This window comes from Phyllobates terribilis, unplaced genomic scaffold (genome assembly GCF_046119375.1).
Source record: "Phyllobates terribilis strain yellow unplaced genomic scaffold, ASM4611937v1 Scaffold_11__3_contigs__length_659146591, whole genome shotgun sequence".
In the NCBI taxonomy this organism is placed as follows: domain Eukaryota; kingdom Metazoa; phylum Chordata; class Amphibia; order Anura; family Dendrobatidae; genus Phyllobates; species Phyllobates terribilis.
In genome coordinates, this window is record NW_027362771.1 from 589,089,984 (window position 1) to 589,105,365 (window position 15,382).

The 15,382-nt window shown below is 47.5% G+C and overlaps 1 protein-coding gene across 2 annotated transcripts in view; it reads left to right on the forward strand.

The window, feature by feature from the left end:
* Window positions 1–15,382, forward strand: part of LOC141167054 (venom factor-like) — a 231,368-nt gene that overhangs the window by 103,938 nt on the left and 112,048 nt on the right. For both annotated transcript variants that reach the window (XM_073654381.1, XM_073654382.1), the window contains 5 exons: window positions 161–247; window positions 361–564; window positions 652–727; window positions 812–971; window positions 1,611–1,709. In XM_073654381.1, coding sequence (XP_073510482.1) covers window positions 161–247; window positions 361–564; window positions 652–727; window positions 812–971; window positions 1,611–1,709 — 626 coding nt within the window. The remainder of the gene's footprint in view (window positions 1–160; window positions 248–360; window positions 565–651; window positions 728–811; window positions 972–1,610; window positions 1,710–15,382) is intronic.

The following is a 15,382-nucleotide window of genomic DNA, read 5'->3' on the forward strand; positions in this document are numbered from 1 at the left end:
GCAAATATTAGACAGTTATGGCGTATGCTACCAATGTGACATAAATCTCCCAGATAGGAACAACCGTTCAAAGATTTACAGCAATGCACAAACATATAAACGGTCAACGCCTATGTTGTATGTAACTTCCACTGAATATTCATGTGCTTGTTGCTTTAAGGTGGAGAACATGTTATACGGGTGCCCTCACTTGAAAATAGGAACATTGTTCCAGACTCCCCGACCAGACTTATCGTCAACGTACAAGGTGAGCGGCTGAAAAATGTCCACTTTTTTATATCAAGGTCAGCTGGTGGCTTCTCTTACAAGATTTATAAGACCAAACAAGAAATGTTATGGATTTATTTTGTTTTTCCTTAGGAATTCCAATTGCACAATTTGTTGAAGATGCCATAGATGGTACCAGTTTAAGCCGTTTTATCGTTACTCCATCCGGTTGTGCAGAACAAAACATGGCATCCTTCACTCCACTTGTCACGGCTGCAAACTATCTTGACAAAACTAACCAGTGGGACCGAATAGGAGTGCATCGCAGGGCAGAGGCCATTCAAAAAATCAACACAGGTGAGATTATGTTATTTCCAGTTGAAGGTCCATTTTGGTGCTTTCGTTACCATTCCATAACTTGCCCTTTCCTCCTTGTCATACTAGGTTATGTCAATCAGATCAGATATCGTAAATCAGATGGATCTTTTCAATCTTTTCCTCGGACAAGCACTGGCACCTGGTGGATATAACTTCTCTCTTTAGACCTTACTTTAGGCTCCACCTAACCATTTTTGATGATAAATGTCTTCTTTTATTGCTTTAGGTTCACTGCTTATGCTGTCAAAGTCTTTTCCATGGCTAAGAGTTTTGTAAATGTTCAAGAAGATATCCTATGTGGTTCCGTCAAGTGGCTCGTGTTGGTGGTTCAGCAGCCTGACGGAATGTTCAATGAAAACATTCCTATAAGCTACGCATACTCAAGGGTAAGGGCATCAGATAAACACATCACATTCCCATATATCCACAGAGAGATAAGTATGAGTAAAGTTTTTTTTAAATGAAAGACTTTATCTGGATATGAGCTTCATTATAGGAAGTTCATTCACATAGACCACCATGAGTCCCAAGGACAAGTCTGGTCTAGCAAAAGGATGGGTTGCATTATTCCAATCATCAACTTCCTTGCAATAGCTGATCCCGGCCACCAATGATCATATAGAATAGGAGAGCCCATTAGTGTAAAACATCAAAAACATCTATAATACTATTAAAAATGATCAATTAGAGACATGCAATTCTATTTAACTGAATTTTGACATTCTACATATCCTACAATGCCTAAGATCTCTCATCTAAAGCCTACACCAACCTTGACAACATCAAAATCAAAGCGCAATGACATGAGAGCCACCTGGCAATCCAAATGCAAAATGGTCTGCTGCCAACCACCAACATAGGAGGCAGCTGTAGTACTTCTTATGCTGCCGCCTAAGTGAGACCTGCCAGGGCCACTTGGTTGCCATGTCGTGAACCGCACAAGCTTCAGGTTAGTCCTAGAAAACAATAGAGTAATCCATAATGTTGTCTCTAACAAAGAAATATTTCTTCTCTATCTCACTCAGGGTGGTGTTGCAGGTTCGATAGATCCTGATGTTGCTATAACAGCTTACGTTGTGATTAGTCTACTCGAGAGTCAGAAATACTGTTCCAAATCTGTAAATGTAAGTGACTGGAGATCTATACATATAATTGATATATTGACCTTGTGTAAATTACATCATCAACTCGACAACTTGGCCTGATGGAAGTGGTTGATCTTGGAATTTGTTTTTCTTTAAAACTTTTTATGTAAATGGAGTAAAAACAGACACACAGGCAATCTTGCACTGATGAAGCACGCTGTGTGAAACACACGTCTGGTTTGCCGGGCACTTGGAGTCCCCCTTTACTTTACTTGGTACCATGCATTTTACCACGCTGTAATATTGTTTACATTAAATTAAATTATATTGTGGGTGCTTTTCTCTGCTGTGTGTGATTCCAGTCACCATTTTAAATATGTTGGATGTCTAGCATTATTTTCTTCATTTATGCATATTAATTATAGTTGGCACCACTATATATACTTGTACCATATTATTATTACTGATATCTGTGACGCTAGTCACTATTTACGGACTAGCCATGAGGCAGGGTGGCCAAGAGGTTCAAGGTCAAAAGTCAGGAATGTACGTCAAAGACAGCCAAAATACAAATTCTAACAGTCTATTCAGTAGGACTATCAGCTTTGTATCCACCAGACTTCTGCACAACACAACTGATGGTCCCAACCCCATTTATAAGGCAAGAAATCCCACTTATTAAACCGGACAGGGCACACCTGTGAAGTGAAAACCATTTCCGGTGACTACCTCTTGAAGCTCATCAAGAGAATGCCAAGAGTGTGCAAAGCAGTCATCAAAGCAAAAGGTGGCTACTTTGAAGAACCTAGAAAATAAGACATATTTTCAGTTGTTTCACACTTTTTTGTTAAGTATATAATTCCACATGTGTTAATTCATAGTTTTGATGCCTTCAGTGTGAATGTACAATTTTCATAGTCAGGAAAATACAGAAAAATCTTTAAATAAGAAGGTGTGTCCAAACTTTTGGTCGGTACTGTACGTTGTCAGAAAATACTGCCATTTCTGGCCTCCATTAAAAATTTCCTTTAGTGTGTCAGTGAAGCAATTCACAGCAGTTCGCTGTTCAAACTACTTACCTACAGGCCAGGCATTTAACACTCTGTTTTCTCCATCACACGGATCACATATAAGTTCGCTCCAAACTCAGTCATTTGTAGTGAGCGTGGAAGATACTGTCCTCCATTTAAAATGGGCAAGGCACGTGGCAAGGGATGGGGAACTGGACGTGATGGTGATGGTGCAAGCAGAGGCCGAGGACAAGGCCGTGGGAAAGCCAAAATTGTGCCACAAAAAACACCTACATCTTCTCGCCTGACCTTCCTGTCCCAATTTCTAGGGGACCGCAGCACACCACTATTGAACCCAGAGTAGTGTCAAAAGGTTGTTGGTTGGATAGCGGATAATGCTTCCCGTCACTTAGCCACCACCACCACCACCACCCTGTCTTCCACACAGTCAAGTCTCAGTAGCCGTGAGTCTGGACCGCATATTCCTCACCCTGATCCTCCTTCCTCCCACCATGCCGAGTGCCCCAGAGACAACTGATCCCACACTTGGACACTCTGAAGAGCTGTTCACTGTTCCATTTATAGATTCGGGTCTCTCGCCCGGTCCACTTGAAGCGGGGCAAGAGGAGATCGCGTGTAGCGTTGCCCAAATATTTGAGCAGCCACGGTCACACGAAAGCGACGGTGGGAAAGTGGTGGAAGATGATGAGACACAATTGCCAGAAAGTCAGGAGGAGGACCAGGGTGCGGAAGTGGAAGACGAGGTGGTGGATGATATAGTAACTGACCCAACCTGGCAGGAGGACATGCAGAGCGAGGACAGCAGCACACAGGGGGAGGGAGGCATGGCACCCCAACAGGCAGGAAGAAGCAGTGTGGTGGCCGCAGACAGAAGGCAGGCAACTGTTCCCCGTAACACCAACACGAAGGAAGTTGCCAGTACAACTGTTAGGTCTTCCCGAGTCTGGTTGTTTTTTAAAGACTCTGCTGATAACCCCAAAAAGGCAATTTGCACCACCTGCCAGGCCAGCATCAGCAGGGATGGCAAAATGACCAGCCTGACCACCACCAGCATGATCAGGCACATGGGAGCAAAGCACCCGACTTTGTGGGCCGAACCCCGGGGTCCAGGAACAGTGTCTGCAGGTGGCACCATTGCTTCTTCCGCTGTTGTGAATGCAAGCTAATCCCCTGTCCATGGTGCATGCGAAGATGTCTCCTGACCTGCACCTGTCGTTGCACACTCTCAAGTAGCAGCATCAGGAAGCACGTCCATGTCTTTGTCCCAGTGCAGCGTTCAGTTGTCCATACCCCAGTCTTTGGAACACAAGTGCAAATATGCAGCCAGCGCCCCACATGCCACACTACTAAATTCTCACATTTCACGACTGCTTGCGCTCGAAATGTTGCCTTTTAGGCTCGTGGAGACTAAATAATTCCACAACCTGATGGCGGCAGCCGTCGCTCGGTACTCGGTCCCCAGCCGCCACTATTTTTCCCTGTGTGCCATCCCTGCATTACACAAGCACGTGTCCCAAAATATTAGCCGTGCTCTCAACAACGCAGTTACCGGTTAAGTCCACCTAACCACGGACACGTGGACAAGTGTTTGTGGGCAGGGACGGTACATCTCGCTGACGGCACACTGGGTTAACATAATGGAAGCTGGGACCCAGTCGGACCTTGGGATGGAACACGTCCTCCAGACGCCAAGGATTGCGGGCCCTAGGTCAATCAGGGTTGCCCCCACGGTCTACAGCTCCTGCACCTCATTCTCCTCAGCCTCCTCTTCTTCAGCCTCCATCTCCGAAATGACCACATCAGTCACAAGCTGGAAGCACTGCAGGACTGCCTCGGCCAAGCGGCCACAGGCTGTGCTGAAGCTAATATGCTTAGGTGAAAAACAGCACAATGCTGAAGAGTTGTTGATAGCTCTGAAAGAGCAGGCAGATCTGTGGCTCACACCGCTGAACCTACAGCCAGGCATGGTTGTTTGTGACAATGGCCGGAACCTGATGGCGGCTCTGAGGCGAGGCGAGCTCACACACGTACCATGCCTGGCCCATGTGCTTAACCTCATGGTTCAGCGGTTTCTCACATCCTAACTGCCGGATCTGTTTGTAAAGTACGCTGCCTGTGTGCCCATTTTAGAAAGTCAGCTACAGTTTCCGCCGCCCTTGCAGTGTTTCTGCAACGTTGGCAGCTTCCGGCTCACAGACTGGTGTGTGATGTGCCCACGCGTTGGAACTCTACACTGCAGATGTTGGGAAGGATTTGTGAGCAGAAGAGGGCAGTTGTTGAGTACCAGCATCAACAAGGCCGTCGGTATTCAGTTCAGACTCCACACATAAAACCTCAGGAGTGGACATGGATGTCATACATATGTACCATCCTCCAAAATTTTGAGGACTCCACCAAGATGGTGAGTGGCGATGACGCCATAATTAGCATCACCATCCCACCTCTCTGTCTTCTGAAATGCTCTCTGCTCACAATCAAAGAGGATGCATTGCAGGTGGAGCACGATGAGATGGAGCAATGAATCATACAGGGTGATTACACACAGCCAAGCCTTATCTCATCCCAACGTGGATTGGGTGACAATGAGGAAGAGGAGGAGGAGCTAGTTTCATGCACTATAGATGGTGCTATCTTCACAGCTGTCATACCGTCTGTTCAGCGTGGATGGCCAGAGGACAGAGAGGAGGAGGAGGAGGAGGAGAGCATGGTCAGTCATCCTCTTGGTGAGGACACAGAAGTCTTGCATGTTAGTAATCATGGCACGCATGTCTGAGTTTATGTTACGCTGCCTTTCCCATGACCCTCGGGTTCTCAAAATTTTGGGTGACAGTCATTACAGGTTTGTGACACTTCTAGACCCACGCTACAAGGAGAACTTTATATCTCTTATTCCTGAGTAGAGATGAGCGGTGTTCGGCTAGAACTGTTCGCCAATCTCAAATTCGAGCTGTTTTGGGCGGTGTTCGAGTTGTTCGACGAACCCGAACGATTTGCAAAAAATTCGGCTGTTCGAGGTTATGTTCGATAACTGTTCGTGCACCAAAAGCGTGTCCTGCATGTCTGGCGCTATTTAGAGCACCAATCATGCAGGGATTGTCTGCCACTCACTGTAATGCCACAGCCATGGTGGTTGTGGCATTACAGTGATTGCCCAAATCGATGGGAACAGTGCCAACAGTGAAACATGAAAAGCCGGCAATTCAGCAGCGGCATACACCGGTACCCGACAATTTAGAACCGAAAGAATAGAGCTTCACACATAGATTAGATAGATATAAACATGTCAGCCACATATATACGAAGTACAGTGAAAGTGCTGCTTACTGTACTTGTCATTTAGCGTAAAGGATTTATCAAAAAAAATAATAGTGTTTTCATGCACCGTCTCTTTAAAAAAGCCGGCCGGCAATTCAGCAGCGGTACCCGACAATTTAGAATAGAAGGAATAGAGAATCACACATAGATTAGATAGATAGAAACATGTCAGTCACATATATATGAAGTACAGTGACAGTGTTGCTTACTGTACTTGTCATTTAGTGTAAAGGATTTATTAAAAAAAATAATAGTGTTTTCATGCACCGTCTCTTTAAGAAAGCCGGCCGGCAATTCAGCATCTGTACCCGACAATTTATAACAGACAGAATAGAGCTTCACACATAGATTAGATAGATAGAAACATGTCAGTCACATATATATGAAGTACAGTGATAGTGTTGGTTACTGTACTTGTCATTTAGTATTAAAATAAAGGATTTATTATTAAAAAAAATTGGCGTGGGGTTCCCCTTTATTTTAGGCTCTAGCGGAGGTTAAGCAGACGGCTGGGGCAGATGTTTGAAGCCTGGGAAGGGGGTAATACCCACGGAGCTTCCCAGGCTACTAATATCAGCCCCCAGCTGAATACATAGCCTTTACTAGCTATTAAAATGGGGAACCCCCCAAAAAAAATGACGTGGGGTCCCCCCTAATTTAATAGCTAGCAAAGGCTAGGCAGACAGCTGGGGGCTGATATCAATAGCCCAGGAAGGGAGCCATGAATATTGGCCCCCTCCCAGGCTAGAAACACCAGCCGTCAGCCGCCCCAGAAATGGCGCATTCATAGGATGCGCCAATTCTGGCACTTAGCCTCGCTCTTCCACGCTGCCCTGGTGCGGTGGCAGGGGGTAATAGGGTTGGGGTTGATGTCAGCTTATAATGCCAGCTGACATCAAGCCCAGGTTAGTAATGGAGAGGCTTCTATAAGACACCCCCATTACTAAACCCATAGTCAAAGTTAAAAAAAACTCAAACACCCAGAATAAAGTCTTTTAATTGAAATAAAGACACAATCCTTTATTGTTCTAAATTAAACCATACTTACCGTCACGCCCATTCTAGCTGAAGCCAACGATCTCCTGCAATAAAAGAAAAATAATAAAGCAACCTCATCCTTACCTTTCCATGGTTCCCACGACAGCTTCAGCTCTGCTACATCGAGATGACAGGCTGGACCGCAGCAGAACGCTGCCATCCAGCCTGTCATCCCGCAGACACTGAGAAGCGCAGGCATGCTTGCGCTCTGCAGTGTCTGGCTGTGACGGCATCCAGATGAGCCGAGTTCATGTCCAATGAACTCGGCGCACCTCATGCACGTCACTGACAGCGTGGGAGAATTCTCCTGCACTCAGCACTTCAGCGTGAGAATTCTCCCACGCTGTCAGTGACGTACATGAGGTCAGCTGAGTTCATTGGACATGAATGAGCTCACCTCATGCACTTCACTGACAGCGTGGGAGAATTCTCACGCTGAAGTGCTGAGTGCAGGAGAATTCTCCCACGCTGTCAGTGACGTGCATGAAGTGCGCCGAGTTTATTGGACATGAACTCGTCTCATCTTTATGCCGTCACAGCCAGACACTGCAGAGCGCAAGCATGCCTGCGCTTCTCAGTGTCTGCGGGATGACAGGCTGGATGGCAGCGTTCTGCTGCGGTCCAGCCTGTCATCTCGATGTAGCAGAGCTGAAGCTGTCGTGGGAACCATGGAAAGGTAAGGATGAGGTTGCTTAATTATTTTACTTTTATTGCAGAAGACATTGGCTTCAGCTGGAATGGGCGTGACGGTAAGTATGGTTTAATTTAGAACAATAAAGAATTGTGTGTTTATTTCAATTAAAGGACTTTTTTCTGGGTGTTTGTGTTTTTTTTAAATACTTTACTAGAAATTCATGGCGGTCATGTCTAATATTGGCGTGACCCCATGAATTTCGGGCTTAGGGCCAGCTGATAATGCCAAGCTGGCCCTAACCCCTTTATTACCCAGTGAGCCACCGCACCAGGGCCCTGGATGAGTTGGGTACAGCGCCAGAAGATGGCGCTTCTATGAATGTGCCATTTTCCGGGGCGGCTGCGGACTGCATTTTGCAGCGGGGGGGACCCAGAAAGCTTGGGCCTCCCTGCGCTGCAGATTCCAGCCCCCAGCTGCCTAGTTGTACCTGGCTGGACACAAAAATAGGGCGAAGCCCCACGTATTTTTTTTTTAAATTATTTCATGAAATTCATGAAATAATTAAGAAAAAAAGGGCTTCCCTATATTGTTGTGTCCGGCCAGGTACAAATAGGCAGCTGGTGGTTGGGGGCAGCCCGTTCCTGCCTGCTGTACCTGGCTGGACACAAATATAGGGCGAAGCCCCACGTCAATTTTTTTTTAAATTATTTCATGAAACTAGATGGTGGCCCGATTCTAACGCATCGGGTATTCTAGAATATGTATGCGGCTATCCCGACGCAATCAGCAGAGCGGTGTTTAAATTTGGCGCCAAAATCGCTGACTGGTCGCGGCCAGCAACCGCGACCAATCAGCAAAGCGGTGTTGAAATTTGGCGACTATATCGCTGATTGGTCACGGCCGGCGGTCACGACTAATCAGCAGAGCGGGGTTTAAATTTTGCGCCAATAATGCTGATTGGTCGCGGTCGCGACCAATCAGCAAAGCGGTGTTTACATTTTACGTCAATAATGCTGATTGGTTGCCGTCGCAACCAATCAGCAAAGCGGTGTTTAAATTTGGCGCCAATAATGGTGATTGGTCACGACCGCGACCATTCAGCAGAGCGGTGTTTAAATTTGGCGGCAACAATGTTGATTAGTCGCGGCCGGCGGTCGCGACCAATCAGCAGAGCGGGGTTTAAATTTGGTGCCAAAATCGCTAATTGGTCGCGGCCGGCAACTGTGACCAATCAGCAGAGCGGGGTTTAAATTTGGCGCCAATACTGCTGATTTGTCGTGGCCGGCAACCGTGACCAATCAGCCGAGCAGGGTTTAAATTTGGCGCCAATACTGCTGATTGGTCGCGGACGGCGACCGCGATCAATCAGCAGAGCGGTGTTTAAATTTGGCGCCAATAATGCTGATTAGTCGCGGCCGGCATCCGCGACGAATTAGCAGAGCGGGGTTTAAATTTGGTGCCAATCTCGCTGATTGGTCGCGGCTGGAGTCCGCGACCAATCAGCAGAGCGTTGTTTAAATTTGGCGCCAATCTCACTGATTGGACGCGTCTGGGGTCCGCGACCAATCAGCAGAGCGTTGTTTAAATTTGGCACCAAGCTCGCTGATTGGTCGCGGCCGCTATTTAAATGTGGCGCCCAAATCGGTAATTGGTCGCGGGCAGCGTCCGTGACCAATCAGCAGAGCGGTGTTTAACTTTAGAGCCAAGATCACTGATTGGTCGCGTGCGGAGAGCGCGACCAATCAGCTAATCGTATTGGTGAGGACCGGGGAGCGCCGCTGCCTGGTTGGATACTTCCGCTGCGAGAACCCGGGACATGAGCGACTGGTCGCAGCAGAAGTATCCCGACCCGCAGTGCAGCTCCCCGGTCCTCCCTTGACACCCTAGCCGCTGATGTCCCCACAGTATCCGCATGGTGTTACAAAGATCCGGACATTTGTGTTAAAAATCGCTGATTGGTCGCTGGCGCTGCCAGCGACCAATCACCGATTTGGGCGCCAAATTTAAATATCGGCCGCAACCAATCACCGATCTTGGCTCCACATTTAAACACCGCTGAGCTGATTGGTCGCCGACGCTGGGCGCGACCAATCACCGATTTTGGCGCCACATTTAAATAGCGTCCGCGACCAATCAGTACAGCGGTGTTTAAATGTGGAGCCAAGATGGGTGATTGGTCGCGGCCGATATTTAAATTTGGCGCCCAAATCGGTGATTAGTCGCGGGCAGCGCCAGCGACCAATCAGCGATTTTTAACACAAATGTCCGGACCTTTGTAACACCATGCGGATACTGTGGGGAGATCAGCAGCTAGGGTGTGAAGGGAGGACCGGGGAGCGGCGCTGCGGGTCGGGATACTTCTGCTGCGAGTACCCGCTCATGTCCCGGGTTCTTGGAGCGGAAGTATCCAACCAGGCAGCGCCGCTGACATCCATGCGGCTAGGGTGTGAAGGGAGGACCGGGGAGCGGCGCTGACATCCAATTGGTCGTGGCCGCTATTTAAATGTGCCGCACAAATCGGTGATTGGTCGCCGTCTTGACCGCGACCAATCACTGATCTTGCCACCAAAGTTAAACACTACTGTGCTGATTGGTCGCGGATGCTGCCCGCGACGAATCACCGATTTGTGCGCCAAATTTAAATATCAGCCTCATGCACGTCACTGACAGCGTGGGAAAATTCTCCTGCACTCAGCGCGAGAATTCTCCCACGCTGTCAGTGACGTACATGAGGTGAGCCGAGTTCATTGTCGGCTCATCTTTATGCCGTCACAGCCAGACACTGCAGAGCGCAAGCATTAGAGATGAGCGTTGTTCTACTCGAACTGTTCGCCAATCTCAAATTCGAGCTGTTTTGGGCGGTGTTCGAGCCGTTCGGCGAACACGAACAATTTGATAAAAATTCGGCTGTTCGAGGTTATGTTCGATAACTGTTCGTGCACCAAAATCATAACTGGATTTTTTCTCAGTAATGATGAAAATTAATGTTAATACGCAGTTTGAGTGTACAGCGGGGCGGGGGGAGGGGCAGGGGATGGATCTCTGCAGGAATAATGAAGATCTCCATTTTTTTCTCTTTCCCGCATTTGCAGTGGGGAGGTGCAATCTGTCAGCCTATCAGCAGCGCACACACGGAGCGAAGTGCTTTTTTTCACACAAGCAAGGGCATGTGTGATTGGCAGTGTATGTCACATGTCCTTGCCCTATAAGACCAAGCCATTTTCCCCGTCGCCACCATTTTCTCACTGCTGCAGCTGCGTGTTAGACGGCACCGCTGTTGCTGTGTGCGCTATACCTTGTTAATTTCAAGCCAATTTTCGCACAAATATACAGATAGCTTGGGAGTAGGGAATAGTTGTGATTGCAGTCCTTTTAAGGACTAGGTTACAGCATTTCCTACGACTTTTATCAGGGAGGTCTGTGCTCTTAAATAGATAGATTGTGGGAGTAAAGACTAATTGTAATTGGAGTCCTTTTCAGGACTAGGTTACATCAGTTCCTATCAGTTTTTGCCAGGCAGGTCTGTGCCAGTGCTGTGCAAGTTTTTTTCACAGCATTTGGCTGAATCTAGCAAAGCTAATCCTTTTTGGCCTATTGCAGAGTGTGTTAGTCAGTGGAGTAGCCTATCTGTGCTGCAAGATATACCACCTGTGTATAGAATACCAATTTTTTTACTGCACCTAGTGAAGTAAAATCTTTTGGGCATAGCATCATTCTATTAGTCCATCTATACTGACCTCCATCAGGTTGCAAATTAAAACTAATTTTTATCTGCATCTACAGTACCTCTGAAAAAATATTTGGGCTTCTAGCTGTGTGTGGGACTTGTTGTATTAGTCCATCTATACTGACCTCCATCAGGTTGCAAACTGAATATATTTTTTTCTGCATCTACCTCTGAAAAAATATTGGGCTACTAGCTGTGTGTGGGTCTTGTTCTATTAATCCATCTATACTGACCTCCATCAGGTTGCAAACTGAATATAATTTTTTTCTGCATCTAGCTCTGAAAAAATATTTGGCCTTTTAGCAGTGTGTCGGACTTTCTCTATTAGTCCATCTATACTGACCTCCATCAGGTTGCAAATTAAAAATAATTTTTATCTGCATCTACAGTACCTCTGAAAAAATATTTGGGCTTCTAGCTGTGTGTGGGACTTGTTGTATTAGTCCATCTATACTGACCTCCATCAGGTTGCAAATTAAAAATAATTTGTATCTGCATCTACAGTACCTCTGAAAAAATATTTGGGCTTCTAGCTGTGTGTGGGACTTGTTGTATTAGTCCATCTATACTGACCTCCATCAGGTTGCAAATTAAAAATAATTTTTATCTGCATCTACAGTACCTCTGAAAAAATATTTGGGCTTCTAGCTGTGTGTGGGACTTGATGTATTAGTCCATCTATACTGACCTCCGTCAGGTTGCAAACTGAATATATTTTTTTCTGCATCTACCTCTGAAAAAATATTGGGCTTCTAGCTGTGTGTGGGTCTTGTTCTATTAATCCATCTATACAGACCTCCATCAGGTTGCAAACTGAATATAATTTTTTTCTGCATCTAGCTCTGAAAAAATATTTGGCCTTCTAGCAGTGTGTCGGACTTTCTCTATTAGTCCATCTATACTGACCTCCATCAGGTTGCAAACTGAATATTTTTTTTTCTGCATCTAACCCAGCCAATAGTTTTGGCCTAATACCACAGTTTGGCCACTCAGCTCTGCTCGGTTACCATCCATTGTTTTTTTGTGCAAACAACTCCAGAGTTGTGAATTAGTTAACCACCAAAATGAGTGGAAAAAGGCCTGCTGCTAGTGGAAAGGGGAATAGGCGTGTTGGGAAGGGGGAAAAAGGTTGTGTCCGTGGGGTAGGTGTTAAAGCAACAGTAACATCTGCAGAAGAAAGACCATCTTCCAGCCAAACTAAAATGTCTACTTCTTTTAGCGGACAATGTGATAAGATCCCTTTCTTACGGCCACGCCAATCGCTACAAATTCCAGATGAGGCACAAAAACAGCAGGTGCTTCAACGGATATCAAGTGCTCCTTTAAGTGGGCTCTCCTCCACATCAACTTCAACATCACAAATACTCCAGTCCTCAAAGGTGTCACCCAAATCGCACTTGCTTCCTCACAGCTCCCAAATCTCCAGCTGCCCGTCTGAGTATGAGGTAGAACAGATGGTTGAGTCTGCAGAGCTGTTTACTCATACTATAGCCTGGGAATCAGAGGTCGACTCCAGCGCTTCTGTGAATCCAGACGAGGAAATGATCTGCACTGATGCCCAGAATCTTTATGAGTCGGATCCAGGACCAGACGCAGAAGGTTCTGACCATAATGTAGACCCTCATTCCCAAACTGTAACTCCTGTTGGTGGAGACAATGAGGAAGACGATGATAAGACTCAAATACCTGATTGGAGCGACAACTTTAGTTTTTTGTCAGGGCAGGAACAGGTTGGCTCTGAGGACGACGGGTGTGATAACACACAGGGTGATGATGATGAGGTTGGAGATCCCACTTACTGTCAACCCACAGTCAGCCAAGAGATGAGGTCAGCAGAGGAGGTGGAGGAAGATGCTAGTGACGACGAGGTCAGGTTGCGCCTTCCTGGACAGAGACGTAGTACTGGAAGCACGTCAACAACTGCATCCTCAAACACAACTCTGCCTCTCACCACAAGTCGTGGTGGCTCTTCAGGTCGCATGGGTGCTAAGCCTTGCATAGCCTGGGCATTTTTTCAGATCGATAAAGATGACCCAACTCGTGTTATCTGTAACATTTGTCAGCAAAAGCTAAGTAGAGGCCAAAAAATACATAGTTTGAGTACTTCATGCATGAACTGGCACATGGACATGAAGCATAAGTTGCAGTGGGAAGCTCAGTGTGCTACAATGCGGCATAGCCGGCCGGGCCAACCACCGTCTGCCATATCTTGTGCATCCGCGGCCTCTTCATCCTCTGTGACTGGGGGGACAGCAGTCACACCTGTTTTGGGGCGCAGACCTGCCACCTCTTTACCCGCAACAGCCAGCGTGATTGGCAGGTCATCATTTTCTTTGGAGGTGGTAACAGCAGCTGGTGTTGAGCGCTGTCCGACATCGATAGCACCACCTTTGGATCAAGGCAACCTAACATGTCCGCCTGCATCTTCCTCACAGATCGGCAGTTTGCCGGGGACACCCTTATCAACCCCGTCTAAGCACAATAGCCAGCCCTCGGTCCCTCAGATGTGGACAAGTAAAAGACCATTTCCTCCTAGCCATGAGAAAGCTAAGAGGTTGAATTTCACCATCTGCAAGCTCTTGGCTACAGAAATGCTGCCTTTCCGCCTGGTGGACACAGAGGATTTTCGAGACCTTATGTCCGTCGCAGTGCCCCAGTACCAGATGCCCAGTCGGCACTACTTCTCAAAGAAAGGTGTGCCTGCGCTCCACCAGCATGTCGCACACAACATCACCGCTTCTTTGAGAAACTCTGTGTGTGACAGGGTGCATTTCACCACAGACACTTGGACGAGTAGGCATGGACAGGGGCGTTACATGTCGCTGACTGGGCACTGGGTAACTATGGTGACAGCAGGACAAGGGGCTGCTGTCCAAGTCTTGCCGTCCCCACGAGTTGTGCGTCAATCCTCTTTATGTCAAAGTTCCTCCACTGCTTCTGCCTCCTCAACCTCCTCTCGGTCTTCCACCTGCACCCAAAGCCTGTCTGGTCATGCCACAAGCTTTCTACCTGCGCAGAAGGGATCCTGCACACCTCCTTACTATGCTGGCAGTAGGGCTCAACGTCATCAGGCGGTTTTTACATTGAAATGTCTGGGAAATGTGAGTCACACAGCTGAGGAGTTGTGGTCAGCTCTGGAGAACCAATTTCATGAATGGTTGTCTCCACTGGACCTGAAACCAGGGAAGGCCGTGTGCGACAATGCTGCAAACCTGGGTGCGGCCCTTCGCCGGGGCAATGTCACACACGTGCCTTGTATGGCTCACGTGTTGAACCTGGTTGTCCAGCAATTTTTAGCCCACTATCCCAGACTAGATGGCCTTCTGCAGAGGGCATGGTCGCTGTGTGCTCACTTCCGCCGTTCGCATCCCGCAGCTCAGCGACTTACATCTCTACAGAAGTCGTTGGGCCTGCCACTTCACCGGCTAAAATGCGATGTGCCTACCCGGTGGAATTCAACTCTGCACATGTTGCAGCGACTGTGGCAGCACCGACAAGCCCTGGTGCAATACATTCTGAGGTATAGCCTGGGCCAACGAGATTCAGAGGTGGGGCAAATCACGCTGGAGGAGTGGTCTCAGATCAGGGACCTATGCACCCTTCTGCACAGTTTTGAAATGGCGACGAAGATGTTTAGTGCTGACGATGCCATTATCAGCATGACTATTCCGGTGATTTACATGCTGGAGCACATGTTAAACAGAATTCGGAGTCAGGTGGTGGCACAAGAGGAGGTGGAGGAAGTAGAGGAGGAGGAGTTGTATGCGGAAGGGCTAACATCTGCAAGGTCCAGAAGGTCGGCAGCACCAAGGCGGCAGGCATGTGAGGGTGGGGGAGATGGTTTTACCAGGGCGCATGGTAGCAGCCAAACTAGTGAGGAAGGTGCAGGAGCCCAGGAAGAAGTGGAGGACGAACTGATGGAAGACTCATCAGATGAGGGAGACCTTGATCACATTTCTGTTGTGCG